General features: G+C 55.8%; 1 protein-coding gene across 3 annotated transcripts in view; it reads right to left on the minus strand.

Moving 5' to 3' along the window:
• ARRB1 (arrestin beta 1) overlaps nt 1-19911 on the minus strand; it is a 78595-nt gene extending 58684 nt beyond the window's left edge. For all 3 annotated transcript variants that reach the window (XM_079930165.1, XM_079930164.1, XM_079930163.1), the window contains exon 1: nt 19541-19911. Coding sequence is in view for 2 of the 3 variants with exons in the window: in XM_079930164.1 (XP_079786290.1) it covers nt 19541-19560 (20 nt within the window). In the remaining variant the exon portion in view is untranslated. The remainder of the gene's footprint in view (nt 1-19540) is intronic.
• Nucleotides 19912-20173: the final 262 nt, after the last annotated feature.

Consider the following 20173-nt stretch of genomic DNA (forward strand, 5'->3'; position numbering starts at 1 on the left):
TAACACAATGTTCCTAAGGTTCATCCATGTCACAGCATGCGTCAGTACTTCATTCCTTTTTAGGATTGCATAATACTCCATGGTATAGACAGACCACAATTTGTTTACCCATGCATCCACTGATGGGCATTTGGGCCATTTGTTTCCACTTTTTGTCCATTGTGAAGAGTCACTTGCTGCCTTTTGATCCTCACCATGACCCTGTGGGTGAGGACTATTGTTCTGTCTCGGTTCCCAGAAGACATCACCATTCATGGTAGAGACAGTGACTTGGACTGAAGCCCCCTGCCTCCCAGACGAGAGTGTCCTTCCTATGTGTCCCATCAGCTAGTCACTCCTCCCCCCAGGTCACACTTTTCCCGGGCATCAGTTATCACACTCCAGGCTCTGGGCTGGGAGCTGGCAACACGGAGTGGACAGCTCAGGCTGAGCCCCAGTCTCCTGGGGCCTGAAACCAGAAGGCCTGAAGCCTCCAGCCTGAGCTCCTGCCTCACCCAGGTGTTCCAGGATCCAGGCACACCATGTCCAAAACACGTACCCTTTCCTCCCTGGTCTCAGCTTTTCTCTCTGCAAAGATGGAAGATGGCCCCCAGCAGAAGGCTCCAGAGATCTGCACAGTGGGACTGTGGAGGGGAGCAGGGACTGCCGGGCTGGAAGGGCCTTCAGAAAACTCACAGCCCCGCAGTGCGGCAGGGGCGGGGCATCAGGACAGCAGTGAGGGTTCCCCCTGCCAGTCATCTCCCTCTCAGACATAAATGCATTAGAAGAAGCACTTTGCCAGGGGCCCCCCTATGCCCTCCTGCTGCATAGCCTGGAGCCAAACCTTCTCTGAGCCTTTCTCAGTGCAAAGGCAGGGGCCCAAGGACCTAGAATTCCAGATGCTAGGCTGGGATGAGTAGGCTGACTGTAGAGGCCCCTTCCTGTTGAAGACTACTTTTCCATCAGAGCCATCTCTTTGTGTAAGATGAGATGGTTATGACCACTAGAGACCCAGAGAAAGCTGCCCCCTTCCTAGCCCTCCAGGAAACCTCTTTCAGCCAACGTTAGCCTGTAAATGGGACCATCCTGAGGGAGTTTCCAGCATTCAGTGTGGAGACGGTCTCAGCCCAGCCACTAACAGTCATCACTGTCTCCTCACTATCCCTTCACACAACAGGGGCCTGACACATACGTGATGAATGAATGAACGATCAAACGAACACTCCCTCGGTGATTTCCTAATGTCTGTCCTCTCTTTTCTAGTCTATTGTTCTACACAGCTGCCATGTGAACCCTAAGATCCTGCCACTCCTACAAGCTGTGTGTCCTTGGGCAAATTCCTTAATTTAGATGAGCCTCAATTTCCTCATATGCAAACAGGGACTCTACTGGCAGGGTACCAAGGAGGAGTAAAAGAGAAAGGATACGCCCAGCATCTCAGGGGCAAAGGAGGGGTCCAGGAAAAAATGCTGAAGTAAAGTTCTCTCTTTGGGCCCCCACCCCTCCCAGCCCTAATCCTCTAATCCTTCTCTGTTCCAAAGTCTGGAGGAAAGAGCCTAGCCCCTGGGCCAGCCCCTGGCTGGATGTAAATGTTTATGCCTGAGCCCAGCCTCCCAGGGACAAGTTATTTGCTCTGCTTGTAATTAATTGCAGAAGGCCCAGTTGGGTAATAAACTCTGCCGGGAAACATAAACACTTTGCACAGAGCTCCAAATCCATTGTGAGACCAGCAGAGAGGGTCTGCGAGGAATGGAATGTTCTCCCCAGTCTCCTCCCAGCCAGAGGCAGTGAGGTAACTGAAGGTCAGAACCAGAGGGACCCCTGAAGATCATTTAAAAAAACAGGAGCTGACATGATGGGCTGCTTACCTTGCTCCGGGCACAGCTGAGCACTTGATTATTTGGGACCAACATTATGCCCACTTTAAAGATGAGGAAACTGAACCTGACAGAGGCAGGGTGATTTGTCCCAGCTAGAAAGGGGCTGAGCTGGGAGGGACACCAGGCCTGACCTCAGAGAAGGGGAAACAAAGGGACAGCCAACAAAAATGTATGCGTGTCCCCTGTGCCAGGCATTGGGACCTGGGGACACAGCTCCTGTGGCCCTCGCGTTCCAGTGGGGAGAGATGGATCTTAAAGGCTGAGCAAAGAGTGATTCGATTACATGAGTGCTAAGTGCTCAGAAGAAAAGAAAACAAAGCCGCTGGTGCAGAGGGTCCCAGCCAGTTATAAGTGGCTACTCAAGCTCTGCAGGGCAGAGACCACACAGTAGACCTTGGGCAGGAGCACATAGTAGGTTCACAGTGAGTTTCTGGCTAAAACGTAGTGCTCTTTTCTTTGGACCAGTGCAACTTCTTGCCAACCAATTCAAGGCGTATTGAAAGTACTGTGCCAGGGCTGGAGTATAATGATGGACAAACAATACACAACCCCTGCTGCCAGGGAGCTTGCAGTCCCACTGAGGGCACTCACAAATGGGTAAAGGATGGAGTGGAAGACAGGTTGATGAGCGTCATGGGGCAGACGAGAGGGACAATCAGCATTTATTGAGCACCTACTGTGTGCCAGGAACTATGCTAAGCCCTACATTACCTCATTTAAGCCTTACCACAACACTGGGGTGTTGGGGAAGATATTATCACTCCCATTTTCTTTTTTTGGCTGCACCACGCCACTTGCGGGATCTTAGTTCGCCAATCAGGGATCGAACCCGGCCCCCAGTAGTGAAAGTACAGAGTCCCAACCACTGGACCTCCAGGGAATTCCCTGGATAAAACCCCATTTTGAAGATGAGAAAACTGAGGTTCAGAGAGACTATATATACACACATATATATAATGTATATGTGTGTGTGTGTATATATATATATATATATATATATATATATATGGAATTCCCTGGAGGTCCAGTGGTTAGGACTCCACGCTTTCACTGCCGAGGCCAAAAAAAATAAACAAAAAAACCCAAAAGATAGATTAGGTATAACTGCCTCAAGGTCATAGACATTAATAAGCAATAGAGGTGGGACCTGAAACCTGGCATGACACCAAAGCCATGTTCTTTCCTCATAGCCCCCGCCCTAGTCTCCTCCTCCCTCCCCTCCCTGAAGAGGGCACTGTGGTTTGAAGGTGGGAGGCACAGGAGGCAACCACCACTAAGCCACCCTTGCCCGAAGGTGCAGGAGGAAACAGCGCACCCTGCCGGCCTGACTTCCTTTCTGAGCAGGAAAGTTCAGCCCAGTCCGCACAGGCGGCTCTTCTCAGACACAAAGCCGGCCAGGCTCCGCACCACCACCTCCCCCTCCCCTCCACGAGCAGGAAAGGACAGTCCAGACTTCCACCCTGCCCCCCCGCACAAAAGGGCTACTCCATTGACAATGGCCCCTTCCCGGGGAGCTGTACTTGACAGCTGATAAACATTTTCACCCTCTTAGCTCACCCGACCGCCACCACCCCACCCCAGCAGCCCGCAACCCTAGCGCCTAGCACCGGGCACAGCACAGTGCAGGTGAAGCAGAGTCAGCAGAACTGGCTCCATCCCGACAGAAGGGGTGCGCCCTGGACTTCCCTGGTGGCGCAGTGGTTAAGGATCTGCCTGCCAATGCAGGGGACACAGGATCGAGCCCTGGTCTGGGAAGATCCCACATGCCGCGGAGCAGTTAAGTCTGTGCGCCACAACTACTGAGCCTGCAGGCCACAACTACTGAAGCCCACGCGCCTAGAGCCCGTGCTCCGCAACAAGAGAAGCCACCGCAATAAAAAGCCCGCGCACCGCAACGAAGAGTAGCCCCCGCTCGCCGCAACTAGAGAAAGCCCACGCGCAGCAACAAAGACCCAACATAGCCAAAAATTAATTAATTAATTTAAAAAAAAAAAGAAGGGGCGGCCCCCTGCGCCACGTCCATCCAGCTTCCACCACCGTTTACTGAGCTCCCATGACAAGCCTTGGGCTCTCCCAGGCAGTTTCATCAGGTACTGGGTACCTGCAGCACCAGGCAGTGGTACATTTTTTAAACCTTTTCACAGCCTTTAAGGTAGGCTTTATGTCCCTTTCACGGATGAGTAAGATTGAGGGCAGAGACGCCTTTCCAGTCTCTTACTGACACAGCAAGCAGGAACTGTGGGCTTGGCCTGGCCCAGAACTCGCTCCCCTAGATGCCTTTCAGGTCCTGCCTCAGCAGGGAGGGTTCTAACTGATGACCAGGTCCACGATGGGATGAGAACTCCCTGAGGACATGCAGCGCTGTGGCACCAACCTCCTGGCACAAAGGACTCCTGGTTAGAGCAGGGACAGATCCAGGCTTGGATGGGCCTGAAACTCACGTAGTTTGGAAGCCCTCTTTAAAAAAAAAAAAAAGAAAAAAAGAGTACAAAAATATCTTGTTCCTTTTGCGCGTTTCACAAACCCCCTGAGCCTGTGAGCCTGTGGACACACTGCTAGGCCTCGGAAACGGCCCTGGAGTGTGAAGGCCTGAAGCTGAAGCGGCACCAGCCTCCAGGTGAATCTGCCTCTGGGCTGGAGGAAGGGCCCAGAGGCGATCTGAGCACAACCCGCCTTCACAAAGGCCCTGCCTCCGGCCCAACAGACAGACGAGGCTCTGGAACATTCCTTCTTCTCGTCACGTGTCCTGCGGCTACGAAACCCTCCCACGTCTCTCTCTTGCCATGGTTTCAGAAGCAGCAGAGCTCACCTGAGCACAGGGCCTGCTCACAGGGTCTGAGTGCCCTCACGGACAGTAGTGCTGGAGCCCACCCCACAGGATCCTTCACGCCTGGCGGGCAGGGTCCACCCCTACCTGCGCCTGGAACCCTGGGCCGGCCTGAGCAGCTCTTCTGAGGCCCCGCTCCCCAAATATTTGAAGGCTATGACGTGGCTGAGCATGTGTTCCCACATCCCACATCCCATTGGGCCCATACAACAGCCCCTGGAGGTATGCAGGGCAAGTTTTATTGTCCCCATTTACAGAAGCAGACAACAAATGACACTAGTTATTCACATACTAGTGCTAGACATGCCAAGGAGACTTCCACAAGTGGCATCTCACAGACGCCCTGGCAGGAGGGGCCGTATCCCCACGGAACAGGTGGGGAAACAGAGGCTCCAACTCAGTCTCTGGGCCTGGGCTGAAGAATGGGGCTGCAGCCCTGCTCTCCCACCTCGCGGCCCAGGCCTCTACCACGTCTGGAGTGGACAGCTCAGAAGGCAGTGGGCAGGCTTGCCGGAACATAGCAGGTGGAGGGGCCAGAGGCCTCCAACTTCCGAAGCAGAGGAGCAACTGGGGGCTCATTACAGGCCCTCCCAGCGAAAGTGGACCTCAATGACTGCCTTCTCTCTGGATGAGTCCGAGGAAGAGCACATGGGCCTTGGAAGCCTGAAATCTGCTTGAAAGCAACAGTCTTAAAGACTCAGGGCCTCGTGTCTTCTCTGCCGAGGAGCAGAGGGCCCCATGCCTGCCTCACGCCTTCCACCTGCTGGGCCTTCCAGACCCTTCACAAGGTCACTTCTCACCCCACAAGCCAGCCGCCCAGCGCTGCTCTTGATCATCCAAGTCCCACTGCTGTCTGTCCCTCATGATTCATTCATCCGTATATCCACTCTATAAACCCTTATGGAGAACACGGTATAGGGTGACCAACTAACTGTCCCCATTCACCCAGGACGGAGGGTTCTCCCAAAATGTGGGACTGAGACAGACCAGGAAAACTGGGATGCTCGACCACCCTAGTGTACTGTGTGCCTGGCCCTGCACTGGGCACTGAGGACACATTGGACACGGTCCCCGCTGCCCCCCTCAGGAAGCTTGCAGTCTGAGAGGAGCTCTCACTCCATGAGGGACCCACTGTCAAAGGCACCTGCGCAGCACCTCACACACATTATCGAGCACAACCTTATGAGGGGCAAACTATCACCTCCATGGTATATATGACCCGTCCCGAGTCACAGAGCTGTAAGTGACATGCCAAGACTTAGACTCCAATGAGACAAACAAAGGAAAGGGCAGGTTCCAGCATGAATATTAAGACAGAAAAATACGCTAAGACCTGTTTTATTTAATCAGTTTTTGTAGCCCCAGTGTTTGGCGTGTCCTAGAGGTCCAGAAAATGTGTGTGGAAGGAAGGGAGGGAGGAGGTATACCCTTATTTAATCATCTCCAGGCTAGAAGTTCTCAACCCCCAGTTCAAAATGTCTACATTTCCCTTTTCACAGTCAGTTTCAGCTGTTTTCTCTCAGCCAGGGCCAGGAAGCAAGTGAGAAGAAGGAAAAAGTGCTTCTCCTTTGGGTCAGCAGCTCAGGCCTCACTTCCTCCAGAGAACCTTCCCTGACTTACTCCCCAACACAACACCCAATTCTGGCCCCCGCTTATTTGAGCACAACAGCTGTGTGTGTGTGCGCGCTGCTTGTACTCCTGCTTCAGTGCACTTCTGCAAACATGGACCTCGCCCAGCTCGGCCAGCCCCTATCAGGAACTGGGGAGCCAAGAGGTACCAGACACACGCCTGCCCTCTAGCACAGGAAACTGACATGACAGCAGCCAATTCCGATACAACTTGCCGTCCTGGAAGCCTGCGAGGCGCCAAGGGAGCGTGGAGGAGGGCATCGACTCTGCTGGGGCAGGGAACACAGAGTCAAGGGAAGGCGTCACGCCCAAGCACATGGTACGTGCCTAATGCAGTTCAACCGCACGGCGTTCAGTTGAACCGCACTGAGCTTAGGTTCAACCTTAAAATACAAGGGAGATTTCAGCAGGCAGAGGAGGAAGGCATTCCAGACAAAGAGACCGGCTTGAACAGACACAGACGTGTGGAAAGTACAAAGACTGTGGAGGAACATCCAAAAAAGTCAGTGGAGCCAGAATGTTGGCTGCGTGGTGGGGAGAACTGGGAAAGGAGCGTGGGAGGGAAGGGCCTCCAGTGCCACCAGAAGAATGTGAACTGTCTCATAGGAAACAGGGGAAACTGATCAGTATTTTGTTTGTTTGTTTGTTTTTGCTGTACACGGGCCTCTCACTGTTGTGGCCTCTCCCATTGCGGAGCACAGGCTCCGGACGTGCAGGCTCAGCGGCCATGGCTCACGGGCCCAGCCGCTCCACGGCATGTGGGATCTTCCCGGACCGGGGCACGAACCTGCGTCCCCTGCATCGGCAGGCGGACTCTCAACCACTGCACCACCAGGGAAGCCCCTGATCAGTTTTTAAGCTGCAGAAGGACAGGGTCAGATGAGAATTTCAGAGTAAGAGGAGGATTTGGGGGGTTTAGACTGAGCAGCCAGAAGACTACTGCAGTAAGTCCAGGCCAGAAGTGGGGCCTGGACTGAGCTGGTGGCTGTGGAATAGGGAGAAGAAAAGCACTTTGGTGATGGGGACATGTAACCATCACCATCAGGTTAAATGCCCCCCACCCCTGAGGGTTAGGTGAGGGTTTCTTTTCTCCCTGGAGTTTGGGACCTCTCCCACCCCCATCCCAGCTCTACAATCCGACGGAAGCTGATCAGGGTCAGGGCTCAGCCTAAGACTGGGTCGTGGTTTTTTGTTTGAAAGTTCTACTAAAAAATTTTTCTTTCTTTCTTTCTTTTTAGTTTTTTGGCAAAGTTGACGCTGCAAAGTTGACGCTGCAAAGTTGCGAACATCAGAGATGGCTGGATTGTTTCAAGTATGCATAGGGAGTCGCTGCTGCTGAAGTGATCGCTCTAAATAATATGAGAAAAGAATATGTGCATATTAACCACTCCATCATGCCGTGTGATCATCTTTGTCCTTTTTAGGATATTGAAGTCTGTTGCGAGGGCTTCCCTGGTGGCGCAGTGGTTGAGAGTCCGCCTGCCGATGCAGGGGACACGGGTTCGTGCCCTTGTCCGGGAAGATCCCACATGCCGCGGAGTGGCTGGGCCCGTGAGCCATGGCCGCTGAGCCTGCGTGTCCGGAGCCTGTGTTCCGCAACGGGAGAGGCCACAGCAGTGAGAGGCCCGCGTACCACAAAAAAAAAAAAAAAAAAAACTGTTGCGAAAAAAGAAAGTTCTCCTTACTGAGTTTAAAAATGCTTCCAGGTTTCTTCCACTGCCCTGGAGCTATAGAGTCCTATAATAAAATCAACCTGCTAATGTGCTGAGTGCTTTCATTAGCACAGATACAACACAGAAAGGATGGAAACTTTATGCCCAGAGGCTGAAAAACTCAGCCCACAGACACAAAACTACTGATAGAGGGGAGGTGAGAACCCCAGATGAGCTCCCTCTTTCTACCACGCCACTGCCTGGCCTCTGTGTTCCCAGCCCTTGGAGCTGCAGACGTGTGCCCTCATCCCACCCCCGCCCCACGGCCCCAAGCCTAGAGCTGTTTCTCGTAAGATATGGTTTCCCAGCTCTTTCATGTCCATCACTTTTCTGGGAACAGTCATCAGACCTCTGCAAGGTCTTCCCAGCTGGAGGGAAGCCTTTGCTCCTGCTGCCCTCCACCAGGGGAGACCCAGGCAGCTCCTGGTTTCCATGGCGTGGCTGCTGAGCCCGGTGTCTCCTCTTACACCTGCTGCCCCATTTCTCCTGTTCAGGCCCAAACACTCACTGTGATGCCACGTGGCAGAACCTTCACTTTTCACCCTAGATTTTACGTCCTCCAACAGTCCCAGGACACACCTTACTCACAGCAGATGAAGTGAGTGTCTGACTCTGCGCCTGGCACATAGTGGGTTCTCAAGTATCTGATGAAGGAGGTCAGTCCCCGCTGAGAACATCGGTCACAGGCACCGCCAAGACAAGCGTCACCTCTGGTTCATGTCAAACTCACCTTCCAAAGCTTGCTGCAATGACGCCCCTGCCCCCCGCTTCTGGGGGTGTGCCTGTGACACATCTACTGGGCTTGCTCTGTGCCCCGTATAAATGAATTCCCACTACCCCCCTTCTTATAGCATGTTGGGATGATCTGTTTCCTCTCCCCAAGAAGATACAAGCAGCACGAGGGCTGAGACTTGCCTGTTTCCTCTTCATACCTCCAGTGCCCGGCCCAGGGCCTGTGATGGGGCAGACACTCATAGGTTTGTTCACGGGAACCTCCTTGGGAGGGCAGGGTGGCTGAATAGAAAGGGTATAAGCCAACCCTGAAAAAGCCTAGCCCAGAGGAACCCCCATGCTTCCTTGTCGTGATGTCCCTGCCACCCCAGAACACAGGACAGCCAGGCCCCGGCCTGTGAGAAAGGCTATTGCCTTAGGTGGGAGACGGGGGGCAGAGCTGCTCCTTAAGTCAGCTTCCCACCAGGAGAGAGACGCCACGGGGGTCAGCCAGCCGGCTTCGGCGACGTGCCTTGAGGTCTGGGCCTGGCACTCAGCAGGTGCTCGAGAAACGTTTGTGGAACTGAGTTGAACAAACTGGAAGATGCTGGTTATCCGTCCCTCTGGCTGCAGAGAGGCCAGCTTCCCTCTGGGGCACTGTGCAGGCAAATGATCTCAGGACATAGCCTGTTTCCTCTAAGGAGGCTTCTCCCCTTTGGAGCCCTGCTCCCAGGAGCGTGGGAAGGGAGGCAGTGCGCAGAGGCAACCCCAGCGCCTGCACGAGGGCAGCGCGGGGCATGCAGCTCTCCTCCTGAGATGGTGTGGGCAGCACATACCAGCGCCCTAGGCGGGGGGATGGTCACAATGACCTCTTGGGCCCGGGAACCAAAGCACAGCGGCACCTCCTTCGAGGCCGCTCTGGGGAGGAATGGAAGAAGCCAGCAGGGAGTCCAGCTGCATTATGTAATCAGCTTCCTTGGAGTCAGAGGCCCTGGCGCCGCAGCCCAGCACTGCGGGGAGAGGCTGGGGGAGGGGGAGGTGGCTTTTGTCCCCTCCTTTGCGGCCTCTCCTCCAGACCTCGGCCAACCTCCGCGGCAGGCAGGCGCTGCCTTCCAAGTGCCCCAGCTTCGAGCAGGCACCTCCCAGCAGGGGTTGAGAACCAGGAAGGGCTGTTTGTTGTCTGAGTGTGTGAAACAGCGGCCTGCTGGCTTCCCTGGCAGAAAACCAGGCTCTGGGCTCCGCACCCGGCACCTGGGGGCGGGGGCTGAAGGAGAGAGGCCTGGGACGCTCCATAAAGCCCACCCTTGTCCCCAGCTTCCTACCCCCCACGCTCTCCCCACTTCCTCCTAGAGAACCCACCATAAGTGCGGGCCCCAGAGGGAAGGGGCCATGGCTGCTCCAGCCCCAACTGCCCCACCCCTGCCCGGGCAATCTCACTTCCCTTTCCAGCCACCATCTGACCTTCTCCTCCAGCCCAGCACAGCTCCCACACCAACACACCCAGCGGGGCACACGGTCCTGCACAGGACGGGAGGAGGGAGGGGATGCAGGAGAGAGAGGGCGGAGAGAAAAGCTGAGGTCCACTGCCAGTCCCGAAGAGTAACAATGACTGTTATCAAATCCCTACCCTCTCTGCCCACAGCAGCCACACGCAATAGGGGATATTATTACCCTTAGTTCATAAATGCAAACACTGATGCCCAGAGAGTTTAAGACCCTCGGCCAAGGGCACGGAGCTAGTGCACAATATTGCTGGACAGCAAAGCCGAGTCTGTGTGATTCTGAAATCCAAACTCCAAACCTTGTGGCTTTACCTTCGGGGAACCCCATCCCCACACACCTGGGGATGCTACTTGGGAAATTTCTAGACTGGTGGAAAAGACACTGCAGAGCCTTAAGCGGTCACTCGCTGAGGACACTTGGTTTGGGAACCACAGGACAGTCACGAGGACAGGGCAGGGCTAAGGGCACACCAGAGGCCGAGGGCGTGCCTGCTGCCACCTACAGTCTTCCCTTCTGATTAACCTACGGCAACTCAACCTCAGGCTGGATCAGACCCGAGCACCGTCTGCCGCTTCCAGAAGACAGGGCTGCTAGACGCCAAGCTATCGGGCAGAAACACAGACTGCTGTTCACGCCCCCCTCCCCTGCTAGCTGCTGAACCAAAGCTAAGGGTCCCAGAGACCTCCCAGGCCAATCCCTTTCCCCCACGCTGCTTGACACGTGGAGAAACTGAGGTCCACAGAGGAAAAACAGTTCATCCGTGATGTCACAGGGGCAGTGAACCAATGGGGTCCCTGCCTCCCAGACCAGATCCCCGCCCTGATTCATCTCACTTGAGTGCTGTCCCCAGATAACACCCTCTCTCATCCAGCTGTCTCTCTCCCTGCCCTGCCCCCCCTCCCCATTTCCTGCTTCCCTTTCCCAGCTCTGCTCAGCAGGCCCAGTGTCTGAACTCTCCCTGCACAGAGCAGCCCTCTCCTTCCCACGACTTTTCTGAGCCTCACCACCCCCTTCCCTCCACTCCTCTGGGCCAAGGAGCAATTCTTGGGTGGTTTAATTAGCTGATTATTACTGGACCGCAGCCTGCTGGATCCAGTGCCCAGAACTCTGTCCCCAGTAATTAGGTGGGTTCTGAGTACTTGCCCAGTGGGAAGCCACGGGGGAGTTCTATGCTCTGCCAGCAGGCCAAGGGAGGGCTCTCCAGCTGCATAAAGAGCTCCCTAATCACCGGTGGGTCATTGGAAGCCACGGTCCCCTCCTCAGGTCAGGTCAAGCCACACTGGATATACTATAGCCAGATCCAGATGTCCACCCCAAAGGGGAACTCCCTACTTTCCCATGTCCCCGCCCAGACCCAGGAAAGGCTCAGTAAATGTCTGAGGATGGGCGTGATGAATGGAGCCCAGCCTCTGGGGGCCAGGAAGTGACGGCACCACGGCTGGGCACGTATTTAGGACGTAGAATTTGGACAAGCAGAGAGAAGACAGGATGGCATTCTGGATGGTGTGAGCAGGAAAAACAAGGGCACAGAGGCTGGAATGAGCCACCAAGCCCCTCGTCAGGTAGCTCTGGTTGTCTGAAAACACATTCTCCTACCAAAGGTAAAGCGAGTCATCCTGTGACCTCCGCCCTTTGGATCACAGAGAATAATCTAATGCCTGTGGTTCAGGTCACTTTTAGACGTTTCAGAATCAGCAGTGGTGTCCCATTGTCCTCACCCACCACACTGCCCATCCCCAAGTATATTTTTTCCCAGTGAAACACCTACATTAGCCTCCTTCACTGAACAAATATTTATGGAGCTCAGTGCCATGCCAGGTCTGCACAGGTGCAAAGGGACAACAGATCCAGGACAGGTGCCCTTGGCCTCACACAGACGACATCACAAGTGTGCAAATAACCAGGACCCACGAAGAGACGGAAGGATGAGTGCCAACAGAAAGAGAAGAGAGAGAGAATGAATATATGGCAAAAAAAAAAAAAAAAGTCACAAGGCACTTGGAAATCAGTGAGAGCTTCCCAGAGAAGGAGGCCATGTGTGATCCAAGCCTTGAAGGACAGGAAGGGTGTTGTGAACTAACCGCATGTAACACGGCACTTGTTCCAGGGACTTGTCCCCGAGCTGTACCTATTTTAACTCATTTAACCCTCAAAACAACGTATCATGCAGGCACTATTGCTATCCCATTTTACAGATGAGGAAACTGCAGCAGAGAATGGGTTAAATAATCAGCAGAAGTTGCCAGGCTGGTAAGTGGCAGAGCCGGCATTTGAAACCAGGAAACCTGGTTCTTCCTAGAGCCTAACCACTATACTAATCAGCCTCTAATACACGCTAATCAGATCACAGAGGTGACCGTGAGTACCTAAAGGAGGGCACAGCCTGGGCAGAGAAAACGAAACGGTCTAGGACCTGCCTGCCTGCCTGCCGGTTCCTGCAGGTGCTTTGAGAGGCAGACGGCTGCTCAGGCGAGGACCTGGTCTCACAGGAAAGAACACAGCCCTCAGCCATCCAGCGGTCTCAGTCCCACTGGTGGGTGGCAGAGGCCTGAGCTGCCCAAGCCCCCGCTTCTTCCCTCCAGCCCTGAGCAAGCATTAGAGCATATCTCTGGGACCCTCCCTCCCCTGGGATGGCGCATCCCAGCAGTCCACTCCCCACCCCCTCCCTGGTCCTCTGCCAAAATGCACCCATGCCCACTGACTGCACAGGCTCGGGGAAGGGGGTAAGGCTGCAAAAGGACCAGGAGGACCAGTTGTGGGGCCAGAGGCCCAGGGCCAGCATGCGAGGGAGCCCCTGCCTTGTGCAGGTCCATACTCATTCAGCTTCTGGGCCTCCGAGTACACCCTGGGGAGAGGCTGCACCCTGCACGGCCACTGAACCCCTCCGACCTTGAGTGAGGAGTCCTGCCTCCCGCTGGCCTGACATGGACCACCACACCCTACCTGCCCCAGATCCCTCTCCAGTTACAGAAGGACCCACTGGCTATGGTCTCAGCCAGGCCAGGCCCAGCCCCAGGCAGAGGGAAAGCAGCTCAGTGGCTGCGGTGGCTTCAATCACACAGAACTCCAGGGACCTGTCTGGTCCGGTCCCTGGAGTCTGGCCTCCTGGGAGCCTCATCTAGCAACGGGTCTCTTGGGAAGGAACAAGCAGTTCCTCTCAAATGGGACTAAAGATGGGGCCAGGACCAGGAAGGAGGAGGTGTGTCTCCAGAGAGATGACCCTGCCAGGGCCCCTTGGGAGGGAGGGAGGGAGGGAGGGGGCTGGGACAACAGTGTCCTTTGTTCCCCTCTCAAAAGCAGCCACCCTGCCCTGTCGCACCCCCTCTGATCTATATCCCCCTACTAGGACTCAAGTCACCCCTGGGGCAGGACCCATCCTGCACACAGGAGGGAAGAAGGTGCCCAGGAACCATAAGGGTGCCCTGGAGACATGCCCCACCCACAGGAGCCCCCCGCCTGATGTAGGAGACATGGCTCCCACCTGCAGAAGCCTATCTGATGGGGGAGAAACAGGCTGCAATTGCAGGAAGCCCGTTCTGACAGGGGTGGTAATCTTCTCCCTCGCGACTTCCCAGTCTGATGGAAGAGACCCCCCAACAGCCGGTCTAATGTGGGAGGCATGGCTTCCATCCTTAGGATTCCCTAATGGGAAAGAGCGAATTTCAGCACTCAGGGAGCCCCTGGGCTGACAGCAGAGGCAAGAAGGGAGGAAGGAGTTCAGTCTCATCAACAAATCCCTGCCAGGCATCTCCTGTGAACCAGACCCAGAGCTGGATAATGGACCAGCAAACAGGAAACAGAAAGAGCCCCAAATCACAAGGAGCTCACCACCTGGGGAACAAAGGCACCTGAGGTGTGAATACCTGGGTAGAAAGTACCTCGAAACCCACCCACCCCAGCACCCAAAGCCTGCTCGCCAGGGCTGCCACCTCCCTCGGCAGCCTCACCCCTCACACTCCCGCACCTGCACATTGGCCTAGGCTCTTCCTTCTGTCTAGAACACCTAAGCCTTCCTTGTGCCCCAGGACCCAGCTCAGGGGGTCACCTTCTCCAGGAAGCCTTTCTCAAGACCCCCTGCCTGAGTCAGCAGCCCCTCTTTCAGGAGCCAGCACAGACATGCCCCCCTGTGACCAGCTGACGCCTCTGCAATGTTCCCCCCAGTCCCCAGCTGAGCCTCACCCCCCAGGTCCCCACACCCGGAAACCCCACCACCCCCAGCCCAGGGCCTCATACCCTTCTTCCGAGAGGCTCCCCCCCAGCTCCAGGCACAGAGAAAAGCAAGGTCCTTCTCTTCTCTCCTCTGCCTGCTGTAACCCAGCTTTGCCCTCATGCCTCCATCAAAACCCCTCTCACCAAGTCACCAGCCACTGCCTTCTGCCTAAATCCCAGGGGTCTTTCCCAAGCTCATCCTCTGTTGGTCCTTCCCTCCTCTCTCCACCCCCAGGCATGTGCTCTCCAAAGCCTCAAATGCCCCCAGCCATCCTCTCTTCATACGCTCTATCTTCTCCCTCTCCCTGTACCATGTCACCCATAATCCCCAAGTCAAACACCACCTCTAACCCGAAGACTTTCAAATCCCTGCCTCCCACGTCCATCCCTGCCCCAAGATCCGGACCCATCTATGCAGAAGCCTCCCTACATCTTCCTCAACTTCCAGCCTGACTCCCTGTCAAGCTGCCACCCCCTGCAGGCCTCAACAGATGGTCAGCATGGTCGCTGTGGAGGATGGCCTGGCAGAGGCCAGGAGGCCACTCGGGCCGTGCTGACTCCCAGGCTATTGTTCTTCCATTGCCACAGCCCCGAGGTATGGCACACCCATGACTCAGGACCCCTGAACCCATGCCAGTGGGAGGTTTCCACCCTGGGCAAGGAGGCCCAAACTCAGAAGGAGGAGAGCTGGGGAGACGTGTGAAGCCCAGAGGCCAGCCCGGAGTCAAGGATCAGAGAAGATGGGTCAAGCTCAATGCTTCCACTCCCAGCAGCCCCATAAGCACCCCTGGCCAAAGCCACAGGACTTCCCCCATGTTCCAGCCAAGATGGATCACACAGAGCTTAACCACCAAGAGAGACAACAGCCAAGGTTCGCAGAGAGCTGGTGATTACGTGTCCCCATCACACCCACCCTCCTTCTCTGCCAAAAAAGAAGAGTTCGTAAACATCTGTAGGAAACGAAATGCCACTCCGTCCCATCACCTCTCAGGAAGTCCCTCCTGTTGTTCAACTTTGCTCCTGTATATTGCCAGTTGAATTAGTGGGAACAGCAAGAACCAGAAGGGACGCACAACTTGAGAATGAGGCCACCAGGGAGACGAGGGAGGCCACCTATGAGCCAGACAACCCCGTCCCTCTGGGTGAAAGCACGGAGCAGCAGGACAGACAGGCCTGGGTTCAGAAGCTCGCTGGCTGAATGGCAGTGGACAAATTACTTAATCTCTCCTAGTCTGTCTCCTGGTCTGTAAAACGGGAACAACAGTCCTCACACTAATAGGATCACAGGGAGAACCAAATGGGATCATGCATGTAAAGCTGACACATAACCAGGCATCCAGGCAGCAAGGCTAATGGACTCCAGCTCCTTGTTCATCTTTCTCAGTTCCATCCTTGCCAAAGCCTTAGATCGGATCTTGCCTTCTCTCAGGCTCCTCGTCCGTCTCCTCACCGGTCTCCCTGCATCCAGGCCTACCCCTCCTTGCCACTGCCAAAGGCATCCCTCCAAAACAAAGATCTGCTCCCATCCCTCCCCTCCCCACAGTCCTCTCTGAGTCACCAGGGACTTTGGGAGAAAATCTCCCCTCCTTAGCTTGACATCCCAGCCTGTTGATAACTGGCCCGTGTTCACTCTCACCCATCACCCCAGCCCAACCCGCAGGCTGCTTCATGCCTCCAAGCCTTGTCACATTCTGTACCCCCGGCCAGGAATGATGTCCCCGGTCCCACCCCCTTGCCCCCGTCCTCCTTCCTATGAAAGCTTCCCTCACCATGCCCCCTGCCAAGACTGGGGCGGGGGGGCTCCTCCTTCAGCCTCCCACAGCACATGTCACCCTGCATTATAATCATCTGCTCTGCTCTCAGTCTTTTGGAAACAGAGTAGAGCCATTCACCTCTGAACCGCCGGCCCCGGCACTTGGTCAACATTTGTTGAATGGCTGTATGATTGCTCCTAGAGCACTTGTTAGAACAGTCATCACACGACCTGTAATTAGTCCTATCCAGGTATTCGTCTCATGCCCTCTTTCCCCCTTGACCCTGGGACTCCCTAGAGGGCAGTGACAGTTTCTGAAAAATTCTCATTGTCACTTTCACGTGCGGGTTGAAAATCCAGGTGCAGGATGGATGCAACGACTGCTGATCCTTGGAGTATTGGATACTTGCAAGCCTCTTCTTCTAAGACAGAGATAAAGTAGAATCCCACAGTTTACAGAACAAGGCAAGGTACAGCCCATTATTGATTTTGTCTTTCTCTTCCAAATTACTCAGGAAACCTGTCTGGAAGGGAGAGGGAGCCCTCCTGGGACTACAGGGGAGACCGGAAGAGAGAGCAGGGCCACCGTCACATGGACCATAGCCAGGCCTGGGCACCAGGCTTCTGGCAGCACCTCCTCCCCTGCCCAGTATATTCAGGAAACACAGGGAGAGCCCTGAAAATGTTAGGTATTGATAGCTACAGTTTACAGACAGGAACACTATAGGGTCCAGAGAGGTGAGGACCATTGTCCAAGGTCCTCAAGCTCCCCCAGTGAGTTAGAGTGAGAGAAGGGGGAGTCGTGGAAAATGCTTGGCCCCAAAGATTGGGTCTCCAACAGGTGCCTGGCTGTTCATGGTGTCCCCATCCTGCTGACAACCTATGCCAGCAGGAGAACAATGACACTTTCCCCCAAGTCACAGTGAGGCTAACCAAGGCCCAGGAGGGGCTGAGTCACCCTGATGGTGAAGTGGCACGTGAGGACTGAGAGAGGAAGAAGGGCTCCTGACTCCCTGCGGGGAGAAAAGTCTGACCTCAGAGGTCAGGAGGATCTTGGCAATGGGGGACATGGACGTGGTGGAGGAGAGGGTCACACACGCTCCTGCTGAGGACAGAGGCGTGAGTCACCAGTTCAGCAATGGGGACTAGCCATCAAGGTGAAGGCAGATGCCTCACGACCTTCTGCAGCCTCCACCACCAGCTGGGCCTCCACACACAGAGCAGGCCATCCCTCTTGGGCCTCAAACCAGGGCCCACGAGGGGCTTGACAGTGCCCAAGGGTGAGCCACAGAGCAATGGCCCAAGTAGACTCCAGCCTCTACCCTGTCTCTGACCCCTCTTGACCTTAAGCAAGTCAGGTAGCCTCTCTAAGCTCTGGTTCCTCCTCTGGAAAACAGGAAGAAGAAAGCTAACCTCCTTGCAGAGCCGTCAGGAGGATGGCTGGGAAGCAGTTTCTAAAACTTAGGAGCACAAGTTATCTCTGAGTCTCAGTTTCTCCTTCTGGAAAATGGAAATAATCTCTGAAAGACTGTTCTCAGGTTGGGGTTTCCCTGGTGGCGCAGTGGCTAAGAATCCACTGCCAATGCAGGGGACACGGGTTCGAGCCCTGGTCCGGGAAGATTCCACATGCCACGGAGCAACTAAGCCCACATGCCACAACTACTGAGCCTGCGCTCTAGAGCCCATGAGCCACAACTACTGAGCCCATGTGCCACAACTACTGAAGCCTGCGCGCCTAGAGCCCGGGCTCTGCAACAAAAGAAGCCACCGCACCGCCATGAGAAGCCCACGCACCGCAACAAAGAGTAGCCCCCACTAGCCGCAACTAAAGAAAGCCCGCGCACAGCAACACAGCCCAACACAGCCAAAAATAAATAAATACATTTTTTTAATGTGTTTAAAAAAGTTACTTTTCTCAGGTTGTTGAGAGACAGTGTCAGATGGCAGTGAGTGGTACATTGCTTTGTCAGAGGTCCCGAAACATGATGACCATGGGGGCCGTTTCTCTCTAGTCTATTAGCTCCTTTGGGGAAGGAACAGGTTTTGGACGTCTTTGATCCCCACATTATACCTTGTACACCCCAGGCACTCAAGAAATAATTACTGGAAGCAAGGAGAGAGTAAGGGAGGGTGCAGAGAGGGAAGAGAGGAGGGAGAAGTGGGGCACAAGGACAGAAGGGGGTAAAGAAAGAAAATGAATAAGGGGGTTGCAGAGGAGTGAGAGCAGCTAAGGGAGAAGCTTGTATTGGAACTTAAGGGGAGTTGGCTGAGGGAAGGAGTAGAACTAGGGTGACAAAGCTGAGTGCCTGACCGGGGCTTGCCTTGGGCCCCAGCCCCCTCCCCTTTCTGTCCCAGTTTCCCATTTCAGAGGCATCCCTCTCCCTTTCTGAGCAAGGCAGGCTCCTAAGAGACAGGAGGGCCCTCCCCACCCCCAGCTCAAGCAGATCCCAGCCACCACTGAAGGCCTTGGGGAGGTCAGAGGGAAAGGAAATGTGGATGGCAGGCATTTTCCCAGGCTCCAGGGGGCCTCCCACCCTGTATGGTGCATGTGTTTCCACTTCTCCACCTGCAGGGACCTGGAGTGTATCAGCGGCCAGGGGCTGTTGGCATGTGACCTGGGGTGTCAGTGTGGGCGTTAGTCTGATGTGTGTCTGTGGAGGTCAGCGTTGGCGTAGCCTGTTGAACACTGTGTTGGTGAGAGACATGCCAACATAAGTGTTCCTGTTGGTAAGGGTAAGAACGTGTGTGTCTCAGTGAGAGTGTTTGTTAAGGTCAGTGCACGTGATAGTGTATGCATCAGGGTCGGCCAACATGTGTGCGCCAGCATGAAGGTGTGTTAGCATTGGTATGTGTTGAAGTGTGACCTGTGTATGCCAACATGACTGTCAGCAAGAACGTGTTGATGAGTGTGTACCAGTGAGTGTGTGACAGTGTGTCACTGGATGTGCTGACATGTGGCCGTGAATGTCAGTGTGTATGCCAGCATGAGCGCGCCCATGCATGAGTGTGCCCGTGTGTCCACATGAGCGTGTGCCTTTGTGTGTCAACCTGCCCCCTGCATCCCTGCGCCGACTGGCCAGTGCTGGGTGTCAGCGAGTGAGTGCATGTGAGTGTGTCTCCGCGGCCAGGTCCTCGTCGCTCCGTCCGCGCGCCCCTGGCCCTGCTGGCGACCACACGGGAGACCTCCGGTGGAGGAGAGCCGAGAGCCGCCGCGGAGCAGGCGCCGGCGGTGCCGGGGTGGCTGCGCACGCACAGCCGGGACACGGACTAGAACCCCTGCCCGCGCCCTCGCCCGGGTCGCCCCACGCGCCCCGGACCGGCCGCCGCCCGCACTCACCGGGTCCCTTTGTCGCCCATGGTCCGCGGCGGCCTCAGGGAGGTCCGCGGCGTCAGCGCCCAGGCTGGAAAATCCCCGGCCGGCAGGAGGGGTGCGGGCCAGCCGGTTCCCGGCTCCTGCTCCGCCTCCTCCGCGCTCCCGGTCGCCGCCCCCGCCCGGTCCCGCCGCGCCTCACAGCTCCCGCCTCACAGCGACCGCCTCACAGCGACCGCCGCGGCCGGGGCGGGGAGCCGGGGAGATGGGGAGCCGAGCAGCCGAGCTGGGAGGGCGCGCGGGGGCCCGTGTGCGCGTGTGTGCGCGCCGCCGAGCCAGCCGCTGGGCAGGGCCCGGACGCGTCAGGGCCCTGAGGTCGGCATTAGGGGTTCACAAGGATGCTGTCCGGCTTGTGTGTGTGTGTGTGTGTGTGTGTGTGTGCGTGTGTGTGTACGTGAGGGCGCACGCTGGGGTGGGTATACGTGCGCGTGTGTGCACGCGAGGGTACGGGTGCGTGTGCACCGCTGCGTGCTCTACCGATTGGGGGTGCGTTTGCCTGGATGGAGCGGGGTGCACGTCTTTGTGCGGTGTGCGTGTGTGCAGGCGCGCTCCCCTGCGCACGCCGGGGGGCGGCCTTTGCGTGTGAGGGATCGTGGACGC

Source organism: Stenella coeruleoalba, assembly GCF_951394435.1.
Source record: "Stenella coeruleoalba genome assembly, chromosome: 8".
NCBI lineage: Eukaryota > Metazoa > Chordata > Mammalia > Artiodactyla > Delphinidae > Stenella > Stenella coeruleoalba.